Source organism: Amblyomma americanum, chromosome 9 (assembly GCF_052857255.1).
Source record: "Amblyomma americanum isolate KBUSLIRL-KWMA chromosome 9, ASM5285725v1, whole genome shotgun sequence".
NCBI lineage: Eukaryota > Metazoa > Arthropoda > Arachnida > Ixodida > Ixodidae > Amblyomma > Amblyomma americanum.
In genome coordinates, this window is record NC_135505.1 from 114,483,661 (window position 1) to 114,508,961 (window position 25,301).

Genomic DNA, 25,301 nt, shown 5'->3' on the forward strand with positions numbered 1-25,301 from the left:
CATATTTATGTATGAGTCTGTACAGTTGACTTTGTTGCACGGGACGTGTTTGTTCTGGATCGAGCAGGTGTCTTAGAAGATGCCATGTCTTCTTATTTCCGAGCTGTCCATTGACGCTTTCACATATTTGGTTCCATTGTTGTGTTTGGAGAGTAAGTGTATGTTCCTCGATTCGCCTCTCGATTTCAGCGACCTTTTTGCGTAGTCGCTTGTTGTGTTTTTGCTGCTTCCAGCGTTTTTGGAGGCCTTTTTGTGCCTGCCACAGGTGTAACAGTTTTGAGTCTGCAATCTGCTCCTCCTTCTCAACTGGCACCACAACGCTAGTGGAGCTGACATCCTCATTCAGGGAGATAACCCAGTCGCTAAGGTTAGAGATCTCCTTTGGAGCTGTTTTGTCGCGAAGTTGCCTGAACTTGTCCCAATCCGTGGTTCGTATTTCTTTTGCTTTGTTTTTAAGTTTTGTCGTGGGGAACGTGATGCTAAGGATGAAGTGATCACTGCCAAGGTTTTGCCCGGTGTTGACCCACTTTGCGTCCTTGACGTTTTTAGAGAGGGATAAGTCTGGAGATGTGTCTACACATACACTGTTACCCATGCGTGTGTGGTCGCTTGGGTTGTTTAGCGTTGTGAGCCCTAGTGACTGTATGATTTGCCAGAGCAGGTTCCCTTTCGGAGTTGCTTTGGTATATCCCCATGCTGGGTGTTGAGCGTTGAAGTCTCCCACAATTAATAGTTGAGCCCTAGCAGCCAGCTTTACTGTGTTTATCAACAAGTGTGGGAGTCCATTGCCTTTGTTTCTGGGAGGGTTGTATACATTAAGGATGAAGAGATTTGAGCCTCCTTTTTGCCTTGGTACTATCTCAAGTAGGGTGTAATCTTCTTCCGAATCATTTATAAAATGTTGAATTGCGGTGATATTTCTATGCACCAGAGTGGCTGTGAAGGAGCCGGCTGCGTTACTAGTATCATAATGAGGTGGCAGATATGCTTTATAGCCTGGCAGTGTAGCCCTGCCGCTAGCTTCTTGCAATGCAATCACGTCTGGGGTTGGAACAGACGGTGCTTGTTGGATGTGGAGCTGCAAGTGGGCCCGCTTGCGGCGGAAGCCTCTGCAGTTCCATTGCCAAATTTCAAATTTTTGGCGTGGTGCCATGTTGGGTTATAGATGGTTGTGGCGTCGTGGACAGAAGCTGAGTTATCCTTAGTTTAATTTGAATGCGAGCGCCTTCGCGCCTATTCCTGTCCTCACGTTACCTTTTGCACGTTCTATTGTAGGCAGCTCCTCACGCGGGAATTTCCCGGGGGGGGGGGGGGGGGGGCGAGGTTCCTGATCCACAGGAGCGAGCTCCTGTGTGGCGGCGGCCAAAGTAGCTGCGTGACGCCTGAAATAATTTAACCAATGGTCATATCTGAACTGAATTACACAGTAGCATGCGACGGATGTGGGCGATTCTTCAAACGCCGACTCCCAGCATCTCCTTGAATTGCTTTAATATTGCTATTATAATGCGGGTCTAAATTCTCCCCGAAACCACAGGCGACACCTGACAAAAAGAACGAACTAATGACACACCCTCGAGCGCAGCAAGGGGCACGTAAAAGGCTTTGGCCCCTTCGTTGCAGGTGCACAGCAGTGGCTTTACCACCTCTCCTGGTTCTCCTGTCGCTCCTACTCATGAACTAATGACATGCCCAGAAATGACATTTGTCTATATGAGTAATGCGAACAGCTCTAGCCGCTTCATTGCATCTGCAACCATTTTCATTGCTGCCATTGTCCGTCTTCCTGACGGTCTGATGGCATGCTCAAAAGGGGCGCAGCACATGATGCTGGCTAGATGCTTCGGTCTCTTCGTTGCAAGAGCTGTGCTGTCACTTTGTCACTGTTTCTCATGCTGCTGTCATCGTTGCTCACTAACTAGCGGCATGGCCCATAGTTTAACATGAAACATGTAAAAGGCTCTTATGGTTACGTTACAGGTGCAGCGCCGTGGCATTGCCTCTGCCGCTGGTTCTCCTGTCGCTCCTGCTTGCTGGCATCGCCGACAGATTCGAGTCGCCGCCGATTCAAATGCCGAGGAGCCTGACCCCGAGCGGCATGTTCAGTGTGTTGAGTGCCGGAAGAATGTCGGATGAGACGTCGGCCGAGACCTTCTTCGTCGGCCTGGGCGTCATTGCGTTCAACTACGCCAGCGTTGCCGGCTTCACGCACATTCGGCGAGACATGCTGACGCCGGCAAGCTTCAAGCGTGCGGCCTCCTACAGTGTCACCGGTGAGCCCTGTAGCTGCTGGCCACTGCACTAGGATGGATGCTTTCGGCGCACTTGTATATCTTCTGCAATAGTCTTTGTTAGTTTATTAATGCTATAGCATTAAAAAACCCATCGGGAAGCAAGCTTTGGTCCGCACAGCGTCACCATACTTTTCCAAGTTTTAAGTGCCTTCTGTACGCCATGTTTTCCCATGTCTGTCATGCTGTTAATGCCGTCGGGTATAGCTTTTGCCTTCTCTCTGTCCATATGGTTTCTTCTACTTTTTGCCACAGAATGCAGAGGTTGGCAGTTAATCGATTGTTTTTCCTTTTTTTTTGCACATGATTGGGTCTTCCTTCATGCTTCGAAGCCAAAGAATTAGGCGCTTGGCGTCAGTAGAGCATCCTGCAGCCATTATCGACTGGTGCTGTTCAGTTATTAATGCGCTTTCGCAATTTCGCCTCCACGTGGCGGGTCTAAACACAGACTTCGCACCTCACGAAGCTGCCACAGAAGTCCATGTATTCTATCGAAGTTCTATGTATGAACTTAGGACAATGTGGCGAACTACGGAAACGAAAATGATAGGCTTAATGTTAAGAGACCAGGTGAGGCAGTGTGAGTCAGGGAATAAAAACGAGTTAATGACATCCTAGTCGAAATCAAGAGGACGAAATGGGCCTGGGCAGGGCATGTAATACGAAGGCAAGATAACCAGTGGGTCTTAAAGGTAACGGACTAGACTCCAAGAGATAATGCAAGCGTAGCAGGGGATGGCAGAAAGTGAGGTTGGCGGAAGAGATTAGGAAATATGCGAGGATAAAGTGTTGGCAGCAGGCACAGGGTAGGGTTGCTTGGAGGGGTACAGGAGAAGTGCTTGTCATCCATTCGACGTTCTTTGGCTGATGATGATGGTTATACGAGGCTATCTTATTCTTTTTATCCTACTATTTCAGCTTTTTCCGCTTATATTTTTCTCCTAAGAGCACCTGAATAACATGAATAATCCATCTTCCTATCTACATGTCCTTGAAGCCACTGTATAGGACCCTACTTTATCAGAAAGAACAAGCTTTAAAAATTTGATTATGAATACCCCATTTTTTTCTATTACAAGCACACTTTTTCATATGATCATATTAGTTTTCAACTTGTATAATATCTAAGTGTTTTCTGACTTCACGAAACAAAAAACAAAGAAATTACTTTTTTTTGCATACTGGTTGTCCTAATTCGTGTTGGAGGAATTTGTGCGTCCTACGTGGCCATGTGTGTGAGATAGCGTAAGGTCATTCGTATTATTTATGGATGTTCACATGCGGTGTCCGTGCACAAAGGAATATGCAGGCTGAGGGATTTGTAAAAATTAATTGGCACGAAAGAGAAAGATGTAAACACGTAATATATGTCTACAATAATGTTTACGGTATCGATGTGCGTTACTGAACCACAGGAGTTCGAGACTATTGCACAGCCCTCCATTGCATTGTACGGGCTACTCGATATCCAAGTTTTTTTTTGTTTTTTTTTTGGCACGCAAAGCCCTATTAACACGACCTAACTCCCGATGCTCTGGGCGTCAGTCCTCGTCGAACTGAAGCTCGGCTCTTGCCAGCACCGCTAGTACGTTTCTGTCGGAGTGAAGTTCCCAATCCCGGAATTTATAGTCACGCCTGTGCGCTCACGTGTCAAGTGGGGGAGTTGAAGAAAGGGAATCAAAAGAGGAATTATTAGGGTGTTCTGTCGCCTGAGACAGCCTAAGAGAGACATCTTCGATTTGCAAAGCAGTGGATTAATCATCAGGTTAAACACTGGTACCGTGGATTTAACTGTAACATGTGGTATACAAAAACCTTGGCAAGGTACCAGCAAGCGCAATGTAACCCAGCCTTGACTAGGTACAAGGTACAAGAAATGAAAAGGTACTCCAGCCATGGTACATCTTCTGGAGACTGGAATCGCTGCTTAGGCCAATTTTATGACGTGGCCAGCTACATTTTATTACTGAACCCATCACACTTTTCGTGCAATATCATCGGTTTTCACTGACGTTCTCGCACAAGTGTTTAAGTAATGCTTTGCACAAAAAATCAGCACCTTTCTGTAAAAAGGATTCAGTTTACAGGTTTTTTGGTTGTTTTCAAGATGTTCTATTTTCTATAACCACACTGGCACAAATGTCTGGCAGTTAGTTTTGGTTTAGTTCGTTACTCCTGCTCAGAATACGATTGCTCGTTCGTTTGTTTTATTGAGGGGTGGGACATGAAAGTAACATAAATTCAATTCTTGGTACGAAGTTCGCGATCGGCGTTGTATTAATTGCTTGAGCGATCGGGTCCCAGTCACGGCCTGCGCATTTCGATTAAGGCGAAATTGAAAGGCTATCGTATGCTAGGTCAGTGCCCCTAAAAAATTCAGGTGGTACAAATTAGCCTAGAGCCCCCTACAACGGTGATTCTCTCACGCTCCTTTAAGCCCTTCTTTCTTCTTTCCCTCGCAGTGTGGTTGAGGTGTCCACCTCGAGTGATGCAGTTAAGGCGTCTTACCTTCATTCAACATCCACCAACGAAATATTGGGGGAGAAAGACGCGAATTAAATGTAAATAAGCTAGGTTAGGATAAGGTCGCCCCAACTGGCACACGACAGGGTTAATTAGAGTTCATTGCGAGAGGCCTTTGTCCTGGTGTAGACGTAGGGCTAGCCAACGTGACGCTCCTTTTTCTGATGATGAAATAGGGTAGGAATCAAAAGAAAAACTGGCACAGAGAAAAAAGCATAATATGAAACGAACGCAGCTCAGCCAGGAGACCTAATTAGCCTAAAAAACCTGGCTCCGCTGGGCTCCTGGTGTGTTTTAGACACATGTCGAAACTGAGACATAAATGTTGGTCTTTTTTTAATTGTCTTCAGACTATATTATTCATTTGGCGGGAAATTAGTAAATCATCATCATCATCATCATCATCATCATCATCATCATCATCATCATCACCCTTAAGGGCCAACAGATATCTTCTCTTCGCATCACATGCGCTGCCCAAGCCCATTTATTCCTCTTGATTTCGACTAGGATGTCATTAACCCGCGTTTGTTCCCTCACCCACTCTGCCCGCTTCCGGTCTCGTAACGTTACACCTATCACTTTTCTTTCCATGGCTCGTTGCGTTGTGAACTTAAGCTGAACCCTTTTCGTTAGCCTCCACGTTTTGTGCCCCGTAGGTGAGTACCGGTAAGATAAAGCTGTTGTACACTTTCCTCTTGAGAGAAATTGGTAAACTGCCACTCATGATCTGCGAGAACCTGCCATATGCGCTCCACCCCATTCTTATCCTTCTAGTTATCTCCCTCTCATGATCCGGATCAGCTGTCACTACCTGCCTAAGTAGGCGTAATCCTTCAAACTAGTAAATGTTGGTGGTGGATTGTTTATCTTCATCCACTTGTGATTAAACTAACTAATATGTAGTTTGAATTTCCAATGTTCGCCCGATTGCCACTTTTCTCTGTTGCTTGCCAAGGATTCACGGTTGCCTGCCTGCTTGTGGGAGCGATGGGCTACGGCGCATTCGGCTCTCGCCTGAATGGGAACGTCGTGCTCACTTTCACCTCGCCAAAGACGCGGCTGGCAGCCGACTTTTTCGCCTCCATATGCTACCTGCCCACGACGAACCTCATCTCGCAGATTCTCGAAGAGCGCGAGAGCTTCGAAGACTACGGAAAGAGTGAGTACTGAGTAGCCCCGACCTCTGAGTATACGGGAATGTGGAAGAAGTGTTCACGTTGGTCTGGCGCCTTCAAGATGTTTCGTGTCCGGTTTAAAGCCTGCGCATCCAGTTGCCCCTACAGGAATAAAAAGATGAAGCAATGAGCTTATTCAAGATATAGTAGAGCGTTCTTGCGGGCTGGTTGGTTCGTTCCATATAAAAGGTAGGACTGCGCGAATTGGACGGGACAGGTGAATTAGGATGTGTTTGTCGTTTTCGTTCCTCTTTCACCTGTCTTGTTCCATTCGCGCAGTCCTACCTTTATTCAAGATAACAACCGATGAACGTTTAGGCCTTAAGACGGCATTCAAGTAGAAAGATGATGTAACGGTGGAGCCTGAAAGGCAATGGAGAGATGAGATCGGATAATTTGCCACCGCGGTTAAAGGACAAAACTAGATAAATGTTAGTAGGAGAGGCCTTTGCATTCGAAGAGACGTAGCCAAGCTTCTGGTGAGGAATTATTAGCTCTTGACGTTTGTTGTTGTCTAAATTTTGCCTTTTATAATGTAAATGGGTCTTTTATTCCTGTACGAAAGCTTTTCTGTTCGAATTGTGCTTCGGTTCGAATAGTGCTAAAAACGACACAGTCTGCTCCCCCTGTATGGCAGGTGATGTACGCTGCTTGTGAATCAGTGTAAACATGGTAGGCGCAAGGAGCCGGATCCTGTCTTCTTACTACTTGAGTATTGGCAAGGCGTATGGCGATGAGCTCGAGATTAGTTAGTGTGTTCCTCGGGAATCCGTCGAACTACAGTGGTATCTGAGAGTCGTGCCAAGCTACGGCGGCGCCATATTGAAAATGAGTGGCGTCTTGTATAGTTGGATGGCCCCTTCCGGGACTAGACTGTATGACACCTTCTCGTGACGTTTAGCGGCATATTTGCACATTTGGAAATTAGCTGAACTCCTCTTTTTTAGTAATCGCGTAACAGTTACTAAATCAGTCAGTTCCCATGGGGGGCAGAAGACGAGAGAGACTCTAAATTGTCAACATTGTAGCCTCATGCCCGCAGGATATGGCAGCCAGCCGCTGTTGTGGAGACATGGACATGCTGGGCTTGCAATTGCTGCTCTGCCACATTCTGCAGGGCACTGGTTTTGCTACGTGCGTGCAGGCCCACTATCGGGCAGTACTGCGGCAGACCAGTAACCAGGCGCACCGCATTGCGAATGATTGGAGAAGGTGTTGGGTCGCGTTAAGCAGCATGTACGAATTAGCGTACACAATTTTTGGTGTTGTGAGTGCCAGGGCTATCTGACGAAGCCCCACATCTTTGATTCCCCACCCACGCGCAGAGACGCGGCGCAAAAGGTGCGAAGCTCGATGGCAACTAAGCAACCTGCTATGAAGCCAGGCACCTTCACTTTCGTCAGTAAGCATGCCGAGTATGCGGATTGTTTGTTTCCGGCAAATGACTATGTTCCCTAAATGGAGAGAGATAAGGTTCCGTTAGGCCTCGGCTAGCCGCCGCGGAACGTTTATGACAGGCACGTACTCGTCTTCTCCGGGGAGGTTTTCATAATAATAATAATAATAATAATAATAATAATAATAATAATAATAATAATAATAATAATAATAATAATAATAATAATAATAATAATAATAATAATAATAATAATTGGCTTTTGGGGAAAGGAAATGGCGCAGTATCTGTCCCATATATCGTTGGACACCTGAACCGCGCCGTAAGGGAAGGGATAAATGAGGGAGTGAAAGAAGAAAGGAAAAAAGAGGTGCCGTAGTGGAGGGCTCCGCAATAATTTCGACCACGTGGAGATCCTTAACGTGCACTGACATCGCACAGCACACGGGCGCCTTAGCGTTTTTCCTCCATACAAACTCAGCCGCCGCGGTCGGGTTCGAACCTGGGAGCTCCGGATCAATAGCCGGGCGCTCTAACCACTGAGCCACCGCGGCCGGTATGTTTTCATGCCACACTCTTGATATAGTCGTGGACGGCACTGAGGCTTGTCTGTAAGGCTAGTTCTTGCTCCGCTGGGGATCCCGAGTTGGTCCACAGCATTACATCGTCCGCATACACGGCAAAATTAAGACCGGGTGTCGACGTTAGCATTGGTGGAAGACCTGACATAGCAATGTTAAAAACAGTCGGCGATATGTCAGCGCCTTGGGGGACGCCATTTTGCTAACGTTGCCATTCACCCTGAGTGTCCCAAACTATTTTTGAGAAAGTTCTGTCCCCAAGAAAGTATGAGTCGTGATGAGAACTTCTCCGGTCTTGCCCATTGGCCTGACCTTAATTATCTTGCACGAGCAGCACCTGAGGTTGGTCATGAGCTGTTCGCTTGTTAACCAGTTGCCAAGGCGTATGACACCGCGTATCCGGCCTGGGCGAATGGTTGCATCAGCCTATATAGTTGTCGCCTTTCCAGAAATTAAAGAGACCGAAGTCCGAGAAGATGGTCTCTGACATGCGTATGCGATATGTCGACTCCAAACTTAAACTTATTATTGCCTTCAAGAGGCCGTACTTGAAAGAGTGAGTGAAAATGAATTTTTTGAACTTCATCGGCAATGGGTCCGTGCAGCCAATCAATGTGCGGGGAGTGTGCGTAGTTGTCCAGATGACGTTAGCTTAGTTATCACAGTGTGTTTAACACTGATTAAATCGGCAGCTGTAGCTTTGTTCCTTCGCCTAACATGCTGCCAATCATCCTCTTCAGAATGGTCATTATCAGCAAGATCAATTCTGCCCGATGTGGTGACCATGGCCGCCGAGGCAGAGTCCCGCGATCGAAAATGCGCATCCGTGTAGCCAGCATTTATAGCTGTCTTAGGGCGGCCAAGTTTTAGGCTGTTTCGTTTATTAACAAAGCGAGCGTTTTCTTGCGCTATCTGAGAAGTGCCTAACCCCGTCCCAGGTCACTTGGAAAATTTCGAAAATGCAGAGGTGCAAGATCCTACCTGAGAAGGGCTAGTTCCAGGCGTGTTTTCCGTGGAAAGAACAGAAAAGGGATTCAAGACGGGTATCGCCGCAGTCACACGGCTGGAATCCTCATCCGTCATGCTTGCGTCGGCGTCAAGCACAGCAGATTGCGCCGCGTTATCTGCGCCGCCGCGGAGCGATGTGGCCGAGGTGTCTTGGCGATGCTGCCCGGGAGCCATGTTGGCGGAATCGGCGGTAGGCGTATCCGATGTATCGGCATGGTTTCCCTGGGTACTCTTCGACGCGGAAGTGTTAAAACCGTGGTCCACAGGTGGCGAGGAACACGATGACCGTGACCTATCCATTTGTGAGAGCCCAGCACAAAAACGTCCGGGCCAAAAAGCTTCAAAAATTCGGAGCGATGCGAACGTGCATCTGGTCGAGATGGCTGCTTGCAGCGCCACCTCTGGGATATATTTATTTAATGAGTTTTTTCTGCACTTTCTAAGCTGGACGCCAAGACTGTTGCTGTGGATCAGTTGTCCAAACCTAGTCCTGCTATATCTCAGCAACATTTTCAACAGGTTACCATTTTGGAATGGTGTGTGCTTAGACCAACAGGAAACTGAGCGAGTTGATTTGAAGAAATAAACAACAGAAGTGTTTTCACTGCATTGAGACATAGTTAGGAGTGTTTACCTTCGTTGTTTACATCTTCGGACTGCTTAATATGATTGACTGCTTAACTTAATATATTTCTTGTGTATGTGTTTGTCGGGCACCGTGGCCAAAATCTCATATTCGCCACTTCACTAGTGGCCAACACAACAGTAAATATGTATGGCTACGCGGCTCGAGGGATGCCAGTTTTCAATTGGGTTTGTAGCCTCATTTGAAATCGCCCCACCACAAACTTACACCGCGTTATATTCACGACAAAGTTAACGGTGCCAATAAGATGCCACGGCTCATAGGCCCCAGGATCCGTTCTTGCTGATCTGTGCTGTACAGAGAAAGCTTCATGAAAGGAGATGAAAGAGTTGTCCTGAAGCGGAATATTGTTCATGGTTCCTGCTCTTCACAGCCAGGTTGTGAAAGGATTCGTCGGATTTCGTGACGATGGAAACGGAGAGATGATTAGAACGAGGTTAATGACTACAGAAAATAAACTTTTGCTTTTGTCTTTTTTTCTTTCAAACAATACATTAGGCATTGGTAGACATGTAGCAGCCGATGGTATTTGCCTACGATCGCTAAATAATTTAAAATTGAATTTCTTCTTGAAACTGTTCCGGTTTCGGTTTCATTAACCGAACAGTGGTTGTGACGTGTAGTTGTTATTATTATTATTAGTTGAACTTTAGGTCACGTGAGCCACAAGAAACGGGAATATAATTGATGATGCGTCGTTTGGTGTAATTCTAGCTCTTGAAGCAGGCTAGTGGAAGTGCAGTAGCTACTTAAAGCAACTTATAAATGTTTGTATTGCAGTTTTTTCATGCCTCATGTGTGACATAAAGTTCATCTGCACGTCACAGCCATTCATTCGGTTGATGAAACCGAAACCGTACAGGATGAGAGAACAAATTAATTTATAAATTATTTAGCGGTAGCAGGCGAATGACGCGCGATGATCTATGTACAGTAATTTCTACCGGATCAGTTTAAAGAAGAAAATAACCAATAAAATTAGGCGTCTATAGTCTTGCAGGCTTGTCCTTAGTGAAAAGCCAAGGCCCATCGAGCGTAGGAAGCCGAGCAAAAGTCGAATAACGAGGAAGTAGATAACAAGTCAAGGAACAGTTATATGAAGCTTCGCACCGCGGAACCACCACATTTAAGTGTAATTGACATTTGTGCCTTTTAACTGGCGTTGTCACTCCTCCAGTTGTGGGGTATAGCCATACCGGCGAATAGACCTGGCTACCCTCTCCGCCTTCCTTTTTTAAGGACACCTCATAGGAGGAAAAAGCGCTGCCGTGTGTCATAAAAATCTCGGACTGATAGAGCAGATGTGACGTCACGACGCCGCCATCAGGACACGTGACGAGGAAGCGGGACGTTGTTATGGCGTCGCCGACGGGAATGGACGTCACTTCCGCAAAAGGCATCAATGGGTTCTTATGCTGTCGCACTGCCGACAAATGTGTTTATTTCTCCCTGAGGTTTTTTCTCTGTCCCTTCCCTTACGGCGCGGTTCAGGTGTCCGCCGATATATGAGACAGATTCCTTCCCCATTTTTTCCCCAAAAACCAATTATTATTTTTTTCTCTCTCTCATTCCTCCTCTTACCCAGTCGAATGAAACAACGGAACCTCAAAAATACCATAAAATGTTTTACAGTTCTATGGTAACGGCATATTTTTTGTTTTGTCGTATTTTTCTGTAGTACTGTTCTCTAGTCTATAGTTTCGTAGTACTTTCTTGTATTAACTACACAAAATTCTGTTGTCATATTAAAAATTTCTGTTAAGCTTTTGTTCAAAAGCCGAGGAGAAAATCGATTGTGACTACAAAAACTTTTCTGTTGGCCAGATGTTTAGAAAAATCTGCAAAGGTGGAGTAAATCTGTAATAAGGGAGCCAATTAGGCCTACTCATTGGAATACTCCCAAGCGACCACAGAAAGTTCGTAGTCAATTAAGTCCTTGTCCGGGGTTGGAACCTGGGGACCACCACTTCACGGGAGCGGTCGCTCTACCAACTACCAACTGACCAGCAGTCGCTTACCTTTGTAGCCGCACGGCTGCGCTTGGGTGGATGCCAATGAGTAATTTGCTCCGTTATTACAAACTTTTCTGTTCTGTTCTTCTCCGGGGTCACGATACAGCTCGAGTCTAATGTACCACACATGTGTATTGTTTCTTTCAGGGACCGTGTGGAAACGCGCTAAGATCGCGTCTCCGCTGATGGCGTGTGCCTGCCTGCTTGCTCTGGCCGTGCCGCACGCGGGGCTCCTGATGGCTCTCGTCGGGTCCCTGCTCTTGTGTCCCATAGCCTTCGTGCTGCCTCCCATCTTCTACGCCGGCCTCTGCAGGGGCTCCCCGCAGTGGCCCGAGAGGTATCGCAAGTGGTACCTCTCTTTCTGTGGTCCTCTCTTGGTTTGTGGTGTCTGTTTTTTTTTTCTGCGAGAACTTAATGAGTTCGGACTCTTTGCTCGGCAAAAGCCATCATTGTCGTACTATGTCGTAATCGAAAACCTGCTGGTCGATGGCAGTGTTCTGAAGGTGACTTTGCTGCCTCGTGAAGGGTGAGAAAATCTGGGCGTTTCTTTATCTGTTTCAAAGAATTGAGAACAAAAACATGGCGAAGTTTTAGTGAACTCTTTCCTGGAAGCCGCAATCCCTGTGATAAATATGATGCCACCGATAGCTGTCTCACACAAGCAATCGCCTATTCATCTTTGCCTGGCTGGTGTGCTCGCTGTAATATTTATGTGCTTTTGTGAATGAGACTCAGCCATTGCGAACGGTCGCTCGATGCTGGAATACTTACGTGCGCAACTGTTCTTGTGCGCGTCACACCATGCTTGACATCATTGAATTCAGGCGAAATAAACTTTTAATTACGCATTTCTTCCAATTTCAGGCGCCTAAATTACGGGATTGGTAAATGAAGAACCTTGTAACGGCGCGCTTTTGTATCATCTACATGTACCCTAACTGTTTTTGTTTTGTGGGAACGGGCTCAAGTATAGAAAGATTAAGGGAGAAAAAAGAAACACCAAACCAGCCAAATAATAACCCTCCAGTATGATAGAAGAGCCTAATATCCGGAATATTAGTGTGGTGTCCTGCAAAGGCTTACGGTCGAAATAAACAGGTCGTTTTATTTGACTTTCATTTTTTTAGAGCGGCCTATGAATAAAATAATGCACCCTCTAGCGGAGAGGTCTGGTGACATCAAAAGACCGAAACAGACACAAAGCAAGTGCACATGAAAGGAACTAGAATAAGTGACAGCTATGTACAATAATAGAAGAGAGCAGGAGTCGAATATAGAACGTCAACGGACTCAAAAATAGAAACAGTACTGCGTGTTGGGAAAACACGTGCATGACATAGATTAATAAGAATGATTGGTTTATGGTTTATGGGGGGTTTAGCGTACCAAAGCGACTCAGGCTATGAGAGACGCCGTAGTGAAGGGCTCCGGAAATTTCGACCACCTGGGGTTCTTTAACGTGCACTGACATCGCACAGTACACGGGCCTCTAGAATTTCGCCTCCAGCGAAAGTCGACCGCCGCGGCCGGGATCGAACTCGAGTCTTTCGGGCCAGCAGCCGAGCGCCATAACCACTCAGCTACCGCGGCGGCCTAATAAGAATCAGTATCCATTTCGTGATAAAGCAGTTATAATAAAATTGGCTGTGGTTTAGCTCTGGTTAACCCTAGTCGAATTGCGAAAGCTTAGTTTCCTCGGCACGTCGTCTACGCAGCATCTCATTCCGACGCTCTCGAGAACTCAAAGCGGTCTCTTCCGCAGTTGAAGAGTCACTCCGGGACGTGGCACGACTTCTTCTAGCCGCATCTTCGCTACGACGCTTCTCGAGTCGTCAGGCGCGTTCTTCTGGAGTCTCTTGAGCGCGTTGTCTCTTCCTCGCTTCGTTCTGTCGTTGTTGCACGGCAGCGGCGTCGACGGCGGCGCCATCTGTCGGAGCGCGGCTGCGGTGTTGCTAGGCAACGGCGGCTCAAGGTCGTTCGTCGGCCACGGCATAAGGGCATACGGCTGAAGTGCGACCACGCGACGAGCCGAGCTGGCTGCTGGCTAGCGTAGTGTTGCTTTCGCAGCAAAAGAAAATCGACCAATCCTGATAATGGTGACGGCAGACGATTTCCGTCATTGCATGCATGGCTGCATCGTGTGAAAATACACGTGCTTTCGAAAGCATCAGGCAAAGCAACCCCTCCATGCACGTAACTAGTCGAAAAAGCCAAATTTTGTTGCGCCACAGCGCCAAGGATAATCTCGTTTTCAAAATTCTAAAAATTGATATGGCTATTACTAATGATCGGCTACTAATCTCTAATTGCAACTAGGCGGCTAACCCTAATAGTTAAATAGTTAATTACTGGAAATTAGTTAAGCAGCTGGCTAGTTAAGACGAGTCACCGGTTTTCTGGCCTTCGCCAACCCTGGCATTACCATGCCGGAAGAGCAATATTTTGCCTCAAAAATGCAATTTTTGAAAATTACTTGGACTTCCTTGTAACACCTGGTATATTAATGTCAGTTTCTAAGGGTTGTCCGAGCCCTGCAGGAGTTACCGACAGGATCCCGTAATAATAATGGTGTAAAGTATATAGATGAGGGCAGAGGGTCCCGCGCCGTTGGCATATAAAGTCCCTTAGTTCCTCTAGGCTCTACGAGATCACTCTTTGCTGAGCAGCCCATTTTCACGTGTTATTTGAACTTGTTATGCGGGTATGAACCGGCGCCTTGATGACAAAGCCGTACCACTCGTCTGACATTCTCTCGTTTTTCTTTTGTTCACTCGATCGATGGCGCGTTCGTTCTTTGATGCTTCCTGCTCCAGACACTGCACGCCCGGTCTCTTGCCAGCATTAAAAAAAATTGCTGATGGCCTAGCGGTGTTAGGCCAGCATATATGTAGTGAAAGCGTGGAGACTTCTGCATCGGAAGAATGTATTCACTAGATGCGCCTTTATTCATGACTAAAGCTTGAGCCTTCGTGGCGGAGGGGTAGGGTCTCCGCCTCAAACGTCAAAGGCCCTGGTTCGATTCTGAGCCACGGCACAGGTTCTTTTTATTCAGTGAGTGCGTGGGGGGTTTCAGTGGCTGCCATAGATGCCGCCACCGAATACGTTGGTTAGCGGTTAAGCGCAGGCTCTGTTAAGGCGCGTTTATACTCCGGCGTAACGCGCGCGCTGCATGGCGACGTAACGTCGACCAAAACGAGACCCTCTATACTCCAACTGCGCTTGACCGCCGACGCGTTCGGCGGCTTCGGCGCACTCTGACCACACTGGCGGAGACTTGGAGCAAGTCTCTATTTCGCGCCGAGTGCGCCAGCCGCCGCCGGCCCGGTCAGACCGGTTCGGCTCCGCGGCGAGGCGCGTGTTGTGACGTCATGTGCCTCCTCGGAGCACCGCCACGGAGAAATCGCACGTTCGCGGCCAGTAAAGCTTTCGCTTTAAAAAACGCTTATGACGCATGCATGTCGTGGTGGCACTCAACAAAAAGCAACAAGCCTGGCGACATAGTATGCGGCTTTTATGGCAATGAGATAGTTCGTGTATGTTTTTGTTTTCTACCGAGGATGTTTCACAGCTTGGCCGATAGAAGCTGTGATCGCAGGCCCAGTTTGGAGCAGCGTGAATGGCACTTTACCTGGACGCTGCCGTCCAGCGTGTTCCGCTTGTTTTGACCCCAACTATATATCTCCCATTGTGTGGGAAAGAGCGAAAAAAAAACTCCTGAACAATTTTCTTTTTCGTTTTGCAGTTGGTCAGAATAGATCTGAAGGTTTCTTACCCGTGACGGTGAAGAAAGCTAGGAGAAATGTAACGTGCTATGCTGGTGCCGAATAAATTGGTCTTGATAGCTTCCTCTTCAGGATGTCTACTGTGGAGTAGACTTAGGTCTGACAAGTTAAATGACAAGAGGCGAAATATGCGTATGAAACTGCCTAGTGACTTTATATCGCCTTATGTTATCTCACATCGCAGGCCACTCAGCAGGAATCTGAAGATCGCCATGGCGTTAGCCATGACCATCGGCATCGTGGTGCATATTGGGGGCACCGTGACGGCCATCATGAAAATAGTGAAGCACTTCGAACTGGACCGGCAGTCCTGTCTGAGGGGCTTCTGCTACGAGAAGCAGTTCGAGCTGACGCCGCCGCTGCAAGCCTACCTACAGTTACTGAGACATATCGTCGCCGGTACAGAACATGGACGCGACGTCGGAAAGTGCATCGACATGGATACCTGAATGGTTACTCTCGTAGAAGGATCCTGCGCACGAGAGTGACACTTGTGAGCGGATGGGAAGTGGTTCAGGACTGCGGTTTAAATGCGTCGTTCGAAGAGTCTTGATGAGACATCGGACGCTCTGGTTGAGCAGTTTAGGCGCTCTGTTATCGTCCTCGCAAGGTCTGGGGTTCGATACTTGGTGGTAGCGGACAGATGTCGATGTTCGAGAAAAAAAAAGAACACTCGCACATCTATGCTTGGGCGGAAATTTAAGAGTCACGGATGTTTGGAACAAGTTCAAAGCATTCGACAATTACAGCATTACTAATATTGCCAGAGTGCGATTCTCGACAAAATGAAATACATTTCTTAACTTATTTCTCTTCGGTGGTTTTGACCGCACGGTGTGAAGGAAACCCTTAGCAGGAACCCAACCTTCTGTCCCAGCATCAAAGCCATGGTATATCTGTGACTGACCCATTATGCCAGGTCTTCAGAAAACCAAGTATCAAGTGTTTCGCTAACCAGTGGCTTGCTTGAAAGTATTAATTTTAAACACGCAGGTGTGTCATACAATTATTAATCGTTGTCTCCTGTTAATGTAGGATCCTCGGAGCGGCTGCATATTTACCCCCAGTGACTATTGTTAAAATTGTTCAAAGAATATAAGGAACATGCTTTTTATTCTTTGTCAAGAATAAAAAAAACAGTTGGCAGCTATCTTCGAGATGGCGCAGGTCCTGAAAGTGATGCTCTCAAATCACACCTCCCCCTGCACCCAAATTAAAGATCAAATATACCACGCTATCAGGCATGGTGGTGGAGTGTTTTACTAAAGTGGTCGAAAAATTCTAGCGCCAGGAATTTTCAGCTCCTCACTTTAACACATTGCTCCTGTCACAAACTTACCGCAGTCCCTCCTGGAACGGAGGCTAAGAAGACTAGTATTACGAAGGCTTAGCCTAACTATATATCGACTGATGCCAGTCATATTCAGTTAGAATGGTTCTGACCTACCGCCTGTGGACTAATTATTTTTCTGCAAACGCAGAGGGCTTCGACTAAAATGGTGTCATCATGCGAAGCAATGAAGCTGCAGGGAGAAAGTTGCTTGCGCTGGGGCCTCACTCTAGTAGTTCTGATTTATTCCTGGGGTGTGCGCTTACTAGAACGATCAATGCAGCTTAGTGTGCTCCCTACCACAACTTAGAAAATACTTTCATGGCAGGTTACTTGGATTTGCTGCTTAGTGGAATGCTGATGGTATATTGCTGACCTTCACTGCCCTTGAGTATATATACAAGTTCATTCCAATTATAGCTCGGAAGAGAAGCAGTTATATCAAGGTACGAGCAAAAAAACTGAACACGTCGCTGGCGCCAGTACTTACGCTCACTTATCGATTTCCTCTGTTCAATTTTTCATCGCTATAATTTCCGTGCTTTCTCTTCCCTATTTCTTTCCGCCCTTTACCCTCATTCAGTCCCATTTATTTTTAATTTAACATCCCTGCCTTTCTCTCCTCTTCTTTATCTACCTATCTATCATTTATTTTTAACGATGTTGGGAATTCTCGTGCTAGTGTTGCCTTTTTTTATTTTCCGGCCATGTTTTGCCATTAAACGCTGTGTGCCGAGTATTGAACATACGCATTCGCAAAGTTCTTTTGATGTTCTCCACTTAAACTATTTAAGTCCTTTCTCGCTTCATGCTTGGCTCCAGTTCCACATAATTCGAGATCACCTGAAATAACAAAAGTTGCCAGCGCCGCGGCTGATATTTTCGATTTCCATTAAAGGTTACGTCGTTTGTGTCCAGTCTTGTCTCCTTTCTTATTTGTCCATTTTACAGTGTCCGATTTTCGAACACAAGTGGTGTGTGCTTAACAACTTTCACGACTTGTTTCTTTTTGTGCTGTGTGTCTTTCTTGTAGTCTGCAAATTAAGAATTCATTAGTCAGCGCAGGTGCCCCAATGTCCGCGTCGTCGACAGACTGAAACTTCATTTCGCGAACAAATGAGTCCATTATTCAATCGCCGATATTTCCCGTCACCGAAATTTTTTGCATACTTTTTTTGCGCGCATGTCTCTTCTGGTGTATTGCTTTTAACATTTTAAAATTGGCGCTCGGAGATAGAATAGTTTATATATTTGCCCAGTGCACTCAGTTTAAACGCCAAAAATCGGAGTTCACAAAATATGCAAGGATGCTTCGCATAACTTCTGTTAGTCATGAGGAGCACGAAGAGTTCCGGAATGCAGAGTGAATTATTACGCAATATCCTCTCTTGTGATTTCAGACTTTAAGGCTAATAAAGGCACATTTCAAGGATGAAAAAAAAATGATGACAAAGAAGCCGTAACACAGCTTCCTTTTTCGGAGATCGTAAGACAATAACGGTTTCGACTTCCCTGCTTAATAATAATAATAATAATAATAATAATAATAATAATAATAATAATAATAATAATAATAATAATAATAATAATAATAATAATAATAATAATAATAATAATAATAATTGCTTTTGGGGGAAAAGAAATGGCGCAGTATCTGTCTCATATATCGTTGGACACCTGAACCACACCCTGCTTGCAGCTGATGTTAGATATTTATTTTGGAGCCAGAAATTATGTGTAAACAAAGTTGCCTAACGTTATGATAATAGAAGGCGAATGAACTCCAGATCATTCTTTGAAACTAGCGAATTCAGAGTGTTTGCGATTAGGGCAGATATCTGTGCACATATGTCTATTTTCACACATCACAATTCCTGACACTCCGCGCAATCACGCGCGTCGACTATATATTTTGGAACACACCACATTTTTGAAGGAGAAATAGTTTCTGAAACCAATTCTTAATTTATAGTAAGATTTTACTACAACAATTATTTTAGTATCACCGTCGGTTTTCTATGGTAGTCCTAACTACTCGATGCGAGTGATGGACAACATTTAAAATAAAGATTTTTCAACATCTCGGAAGAATGAATTCGTACCTGTAATTTTTCATAACAGCACGTACAGTATCTTATAGTTCATCATCATCATCATCATCATCATCATAATCACCATCATCGTCATCAGCCTGACTACGCCCACAGCAGGGCAAATACCTCTTCCCATGTCTCTCCAATTAACCGTGTCCTTTGCCAGCTGCGCCCAGCGTATACGCCTGCGAACTTCTTACTCTCATCCGCCCACCTAACCTTCTGCCGCCCCCTGCTACGCTCACTTTCTCTTGGAATCCACTCCGTTATCCTTAAGGACCAGCGGTTACCTTTCCTTCGCATTACATGCCCTTCCCAAGCCCATTTCTTCCTCTTGATTTTGACTAGGATGCCATTGACACGCGTTTGTTCCCTCGGTTACTTTGCCATCTTCCGGTTTATTAACGTTACACCTTTCATTTTTCTTTCCATGGCTCGCTGCGTTGTCCTAACTTAAGCTGAACCCTTTTCATTATCCTTCACGTTTCTGTCCCGCAGGTGAGTATCCCAGAGTTGCCTCGCAATTAAAATTGATGTCTAGTAATCGTGGACACGATTGCATTGCTACATGCAGGAACTTGGTACGTTTATCTGGGAAAAGGGCCAAAACTGAACACATGCCACACTGTAAACAGATATATTTGAATTTACCCCTGCCGGGAGGCGTGAACTTCGTATTAAGCTTAACTCACTTGTTGCCGAAAGTGTGAATTTGGCTTCTAAAATACACCGGCGGCGCAATGCTCCCCACGGCGCGCAGATGAAATTCCTTTAACGAGACGTTTTTTCCTCTCATTAATGACTGCAATTCAAGTCAATGTTTGGTTTTAGCAAAGTATCAGAATTATAAAAGAAGTTTATGGAGGGTTATCGAGAAAACTTGCCTTTTACAACTGGGATTGATGTTCTCACTTAGCGACGTATGCGTGGCGAGTAGGGTTTGGACTTTTCTGTTTTTATTTTTTTTCAAGATGCTAAGGACTTTTCGGTGTGTTTATTTCCGAACGCGCTTCGTTTTTTTTTTTGCGAATATTATTTTCCACAAATGGATTATTGATTTCTTCCGGTGATGCGATGCCGCAATCCTGTGCGGTGAAAAGTCACTTAAAGCCTCTCTCGACGTTTATATCAGCATGAAAAGTCTAGTTAGTAATTAACCTGCTAATCGTAGTGCTTGGAGCTATTCTTGGAGTAGAACTTGCTGTCATCATGGAAAGAGTAAATCAATTTAAAGGAGATAGACAGCAGACAAAACCGCATGTAGAAGTTTACTCCTAACAACTAGGTTGACATGCTATGGGTGGGTTGTCGCGCGGGGTTGAGCTAGAGGGTGCGGTGTCACGTGATCTGCATGCAAATGGAAAGATTTAACTGCCGCTTAATCGCTGGTAGCGAGGAGGTTTACTTTTTCGTGATGCCCACCAATGGTATCGCGTCATTGTGTTACATGCAGTTGATTAACATATATAACCGACTAATTGATCTAGGCGGGTGATGACAGAGAAGAAATTGCTCTCAGTTAGCTAGGAGCTAGGCGGCGAGGAGGTGGTATTTCCGGTCTGATGGGCATCCAGAGGTAATATTCTAGGTGGCCTAGAATATTACGGAGCACGCTTTTAGGTCTTTAAAATTTGGTCACGCGTCCCGAAGAGACGATATTATGGTTTCCTTGGTTTATATACGTGAGCGCACCAGCTGCACGTGCAAGCGCGCATATTAAGTGCATGCTAATTTTTCCTAATTAAAGCATGAAAAGAGTTTGTTCTCGAAAAGCACACTCCGTAATATTGACACGAGGATTGGAAGTAGAAGAAAGGGATCGCAGCCTCTAGAAGTAGACGACGCTGAAGTGTAGGTCCGTTTCTCTGGTGCCCTCGTTCAGCCGCTGCAGTTCCTTTTCAGTGTAACAACTGTTACACATCTGGTGGAGCAGTGCTGGGTACGCTTCCCGACCTGCGTACGCCTACGAGATAAAGACGGCACTCACACCGGTCCATCAGCGCCCAAGCCGTCGCCTCCGCGGTGAGACACCTGAGTTCGGGCCTCTTGACAACCCGACGAGGAATACGCAGCCTCGACCGACGGTCCCACCGGAAATGGCCACAGACAGTAGGTTCCAGGCGCCCATCCTCTACCACACGCCGCGAACACCGCCATCTTTTCACGGCGACGTGTACGAAGATGCGGAAGACTGGCTGGACATCTTCGAGCGGGTCGCCCGCTACAACGGTTGGAGCGACGACCAAGTTTTACATACCAAGTTTTACAAACTTAATTTGTATTCTACGGAAGGAGCCAATAAATGTATCACTCCGCTAGGACATGGTACGAGAACCACGAGAGCAACCTGTCCACCTGGGAGACATTTCGCCAAAATCTCATAGCTACATTCCCCAACGCAGACCACCGGGAGAAAGCTGAAGCTGCGCTTCGCTCCCGTAACCAGCGGACTAACGAAAGCGTCCGCATGTATGTAGAGAACATGACGCGCCTCTTCAAGCGTGCTGACCCATCCATGGCGGAGGAGACGAAGCTTCGCCACCTCATGCGCGGGGTCAAGCAGGAACTTTTCGCCGGTCTTGTGCGCAGTCCACCGCTTACTGTTGCCGAATTCCTCACGGAAGCGACTACCATGGAGACGACGCTCCTGCAACGAGCCCGGCAATACAATCGGGATGTAAGCACGCTTGGGCCCGCTGTTTCTTCGATGCCGCTAGGGAGTGATGGGGCCGTTTTACGGGACCTAATCAGGTCGATCGTCAGGGAGGAATTACAAGCCCTCCAGCTGCCTCCTAGCGCGCCGTCTGTTACATCGCTGTCTGAAGTCGTCCGGGACGAGGTGCGCCTAGCAGCACAGCAGCAACAACTGCCTGAGATCCAAAGACAGACTGAGGTCAGACCAACCTATGCATCTGTCCTCTGCCGGGCCCCAACGCCAGGCTACGACGTGAATACCGCGACTCACGCAGCGCAGCAGTCTGGTCTTTCCCGTGTGCCTGCTCGACCAGCTTATCAGCGGCCACGGAAGTGTGAAGTGTGGCGTGCACCGGACCGGCGGCCCCTTTGCTACCACTGTGGTGAGGCGGGACATCTTTACAGGGCCTGCCCGTACCGCCGAGTGGGTCTGCGTGGTTTCGCGCCCGACGACCCTTGCCCCCGGAATAGCGAACGACCATTCGAAATTGAAGCTCATCTGTCGGCCCGTCAGAGGCCTGGGACATACGGTCGCTACGATCCTAGGTCGTCATCTCCGCTGCGTTACCGTTCCCCAAGCCCTCGCCTAGACGCCGGCTACCCTGAGCGGCGTTCTCCCAGTCCACGCCGGGAAAACTAATTCCAGCGGTCTCCGGAGGCAAGGCCGCTGCTGTCGGGAAAACTGAAGATCCTCCGCCGCCGATATACCGATACGCCGATTCCTCACCGGGGCAGGGTAGCGACAGCATCCGACGCGCTACTTCTGATTTGCGTGTGACGATTGACGGAACTGACACCATCGCTTTACTTGATACTGTGGCTGACTATTCCGTGATGAGCCACACCCTCGCCCAGGAATTGAGCAAAGTTTTGACACCATGGTTGGGCCCTAGCATTCGCACGGCTGGAGGTCACCTCATTAGCCCGGCCGGAAGGTGCACAGCCCGAGTCGGCATCCGCGGTTTCGTCTACGTGGGCGAATTCGTCGTGTTGAGCGAGTGTTCGAGAGATTTGATCCTGGGCCTCGACTTTCTACAGGCAAACGGTGCTGTGATCGATCTACACGAGGGCACCAGAGAAACGGACCTACACTTCAGCGTCGTCTACTTCTAGAGGCTGCGATCTCTTTCTCCTTCTACTTCCAATCCTCGTGTCACCCCCCCTCGATGCTATGCTACCCGTGGACCCCCCTGACAGTGAGAGTGAACTTGTTGTCGACGTCGCCACCTGTGTTCAGCGCGCGGAAGAAGCACGGCAACTGGCCAGACACCGCATTCACCGTCAGCAGCAGATCGATGCTGACCGCTACAACCTTGGACGCCGCTACGTTACCTACCACCCAGGCGACTATGTGTGGGTTTGGACGCCCGTTCGTCGTCGCGGGCTGTCCGAAAAGTTACTACGCCGCTACTTCGGCCCTTACCTTGTTGTCCGCCGCCTCAGCGTTGTAACGTACGAAGTTGCACCAGCCTCGCCAGCTCGTTCATCGCACAACGACAAGCGCAGCGACGTTGTGCATCTGGTGCGAATGAAGCCGTACTACGAGCGACCCCCCGAGTGACTTTCCGGCTGCATGTAGTCATATTCAGTGATGTCAGACTCGTGGTGTACCTCTTGAACACTTTTTCTCCCCGCTGTTCGGTCTGACGGTAACACCGCATCGGGGCAATGCTCCTGAAGAGGGGGCAGTGACACGAGGATTGGAAGTAGAAGAAGAAAGAGATCGTAGCCTCTAGAAGTAGGCGACGCTGAAGTGTAGGTCCGTTTCTCTGGTGCCCTCGTTCAGCCGCTGCAGTTCCTTTTCAGTGTAACAACTGTTACAATATGATGGCCGGGACTGTACTAGTGAAGCAATACCTCAAATGACGCATCGAGAGGGGGGGGGGGGGGGGGGGCGAGGCTCCCCAGCTCAATACAAGGAATTATTTTAGACCCCCCCCCACCCAAGAAAAAATTCCTGGCTACGTGCCTTCTTTGAACATAACACCGTCTCATCACGCCCGTGCATTCCTTACTTACTGGTTTTCAGCTCTCACTTACTGTTACGAGGACTCGACAGACCGCTAAGTATGCCTTGCACGGCGAGAATACCGACCTTTTCCGTTTAAAACCGAATGTCTAAAAATAAATTCGGCGTACTTTTATCTTTTTTGAGGGGGATTTAAAACAGAAAAGTCCTATCACAAGCTACGCGGGACGTCGTAGTGGAGGGCTCCGGATTTATATAGACCACTTGAGGTTCTTTATAGTGCGCTGACTTCGCACACTACACAGGCGTTTCACATTTCGCCTCCATCGAAATACGGCCGTCGAAGCCGGGTTCTAACCCGTGGCATTGGGATCAGCAGTAAATGCCATGGCCACTTAATGCGCCTGGCTCAGTAGGATTCTCTTAAGCTTTGTGCAACTCATATACAGGTCGGTTCAATACGAATAAAGGAAACCCACTATCTATTTTCACATGAACATTACTCCACAAGTAAAGCTAAGCACATTTTTTCTTTGTTCTTAATAGTTTTTCTATGTTCAGAAAACATGCGCAAGACATTTTCAACTCTAGTATACAAATCAGAACACCATCCTTTCATGTGAGCGAACTCCTCATTTTCTTACATACCGGAGCTATCTGTAAGCTCACATTCGGGAACTGCTTTATTCAATATGGAATGGCTGTTTTCCTACATCCGGTACAAAAAACAAACGCCTGAATAAAGAGAAGTTTTTGAGCTCACACACAGAAAAGATTAGCTGCGGTTTAACTACTGTTGAACCTGGTTAGAGAGCGGGAGCTGTGGTGTATCGGGCAACTACACGCGGCTTGGCCTCTGTAACGTTCAGCGCGTTCGGCACACTGGATAGGCAGCGCGCCCACCCTGCCACCCTGGCAGGTGGTAGTTAAAATAATGGTTGATCGCGAGAGGTTGGTCTGCCTATATGTTCCCCCCAGAATTACGTCACAAGGGCAGTTTTCATCACGCGACTTCGCGAGATTGTCACGTGACCATTCTACCACCCTCAACCGGCGAATCGAAAGGTCGGAAGTCAAGGTCAAAGGTCAGGTTGTGCGACGCCATGGTGGACCACATACGGCTTATAGCTACACTTGACCTCTGGCTCACCTGAAGGTCAACCGGCAACGCACGGTGAAATCGGCTTTACCTAGCGCAGTGAAGATTTCGCTTCAGAAGTGAACATAGCTCTCTTGTCATGTACGACCGACATATAGCTGCTTCTACGCTACTTGGACAGCGAGAGCTGTTAATGGGCCGTCAGGCTGGCTAACGCCGACGACGATAGAGTTGTCCGCTCTTGTCGCCCGCGGTCACGTGACCACGTGTGCGCTTGGAACTTCAAGCGCGCAGTCGACGACGAAACTGTGCGAGGAGCCGCGAGGAGCCGTGGGCCATTGGCGCCGGCTAAATAACAGCTGCACCGGCAAACACAGTTCATAGATTCACTACTGATATGACTCGCTGAACTTTAACGGGATGAAGGCATTCTGGGTAATCGTCGAAGTCACCTTAAGATATAAATAATCCGCAAATACACTGCATAATAATGTTATTTTAAAGCTCCTTCAATGTGTTTCTCACTACAACGTACATAGATGGACTCGAAGAGGTGAATGCTATCGGTTCCTCGCGATGAATCCATTTGATAGCCCCTAAAATGTTTGCCTCCAAGCGCCTTTCTTCAAAATTATGACGCTATATATATATATATATATATATATATATATATATATATATATATATATATATATATAT

The 25,301-nt window shown here is 47.2% G+C and overlaps 1 protein-coding gene across 4 annotated transcripts in view; it reads left to right on the top strand.

Moving 5' to 3' along the window:
* The window catches only part of LOC144104142 (uncharacterized), a 36,320-nt gene extending 18,656 nt beyond the window's left edge, over nucleotides 1-17,664 (top strand). Inside the window, exons 5-8 of one of the 4 annotated variants that reach the window (XM_077636973.1) lie at nucleotides 1,981-2,273; nucleotides 5,773-5,976; nucleotides 11,783-11,972; nucleotides 15,602-17,664. In XM_077636973.1, the coding sequence (XP_077493099.1) occupies nucleotides 1,981-2,273; nucleotides 5,773-5,976; nucleotides 11,783-11,972; nucleotides 15,602-15,866 (952 nt within the window). In that variant the 3' untranslated portion in view covers nucleotides 15,867-17,664. Of the gene's footprint in view, nucleotides 1-1,980; nucleotides 2,274-5,772; nucleotides 5,977-11,782; nucleotides 11,985-15,601 lie in introns of all 4 variants that reach the window. The other 3 variants (XM_077636972.1, XM_077636975.1, XM_077636974.1) reach the window with 3 other exon arrangements.
* Nucleotides 17,665-25,301: the final 7,637 nt, after the last annotated feature.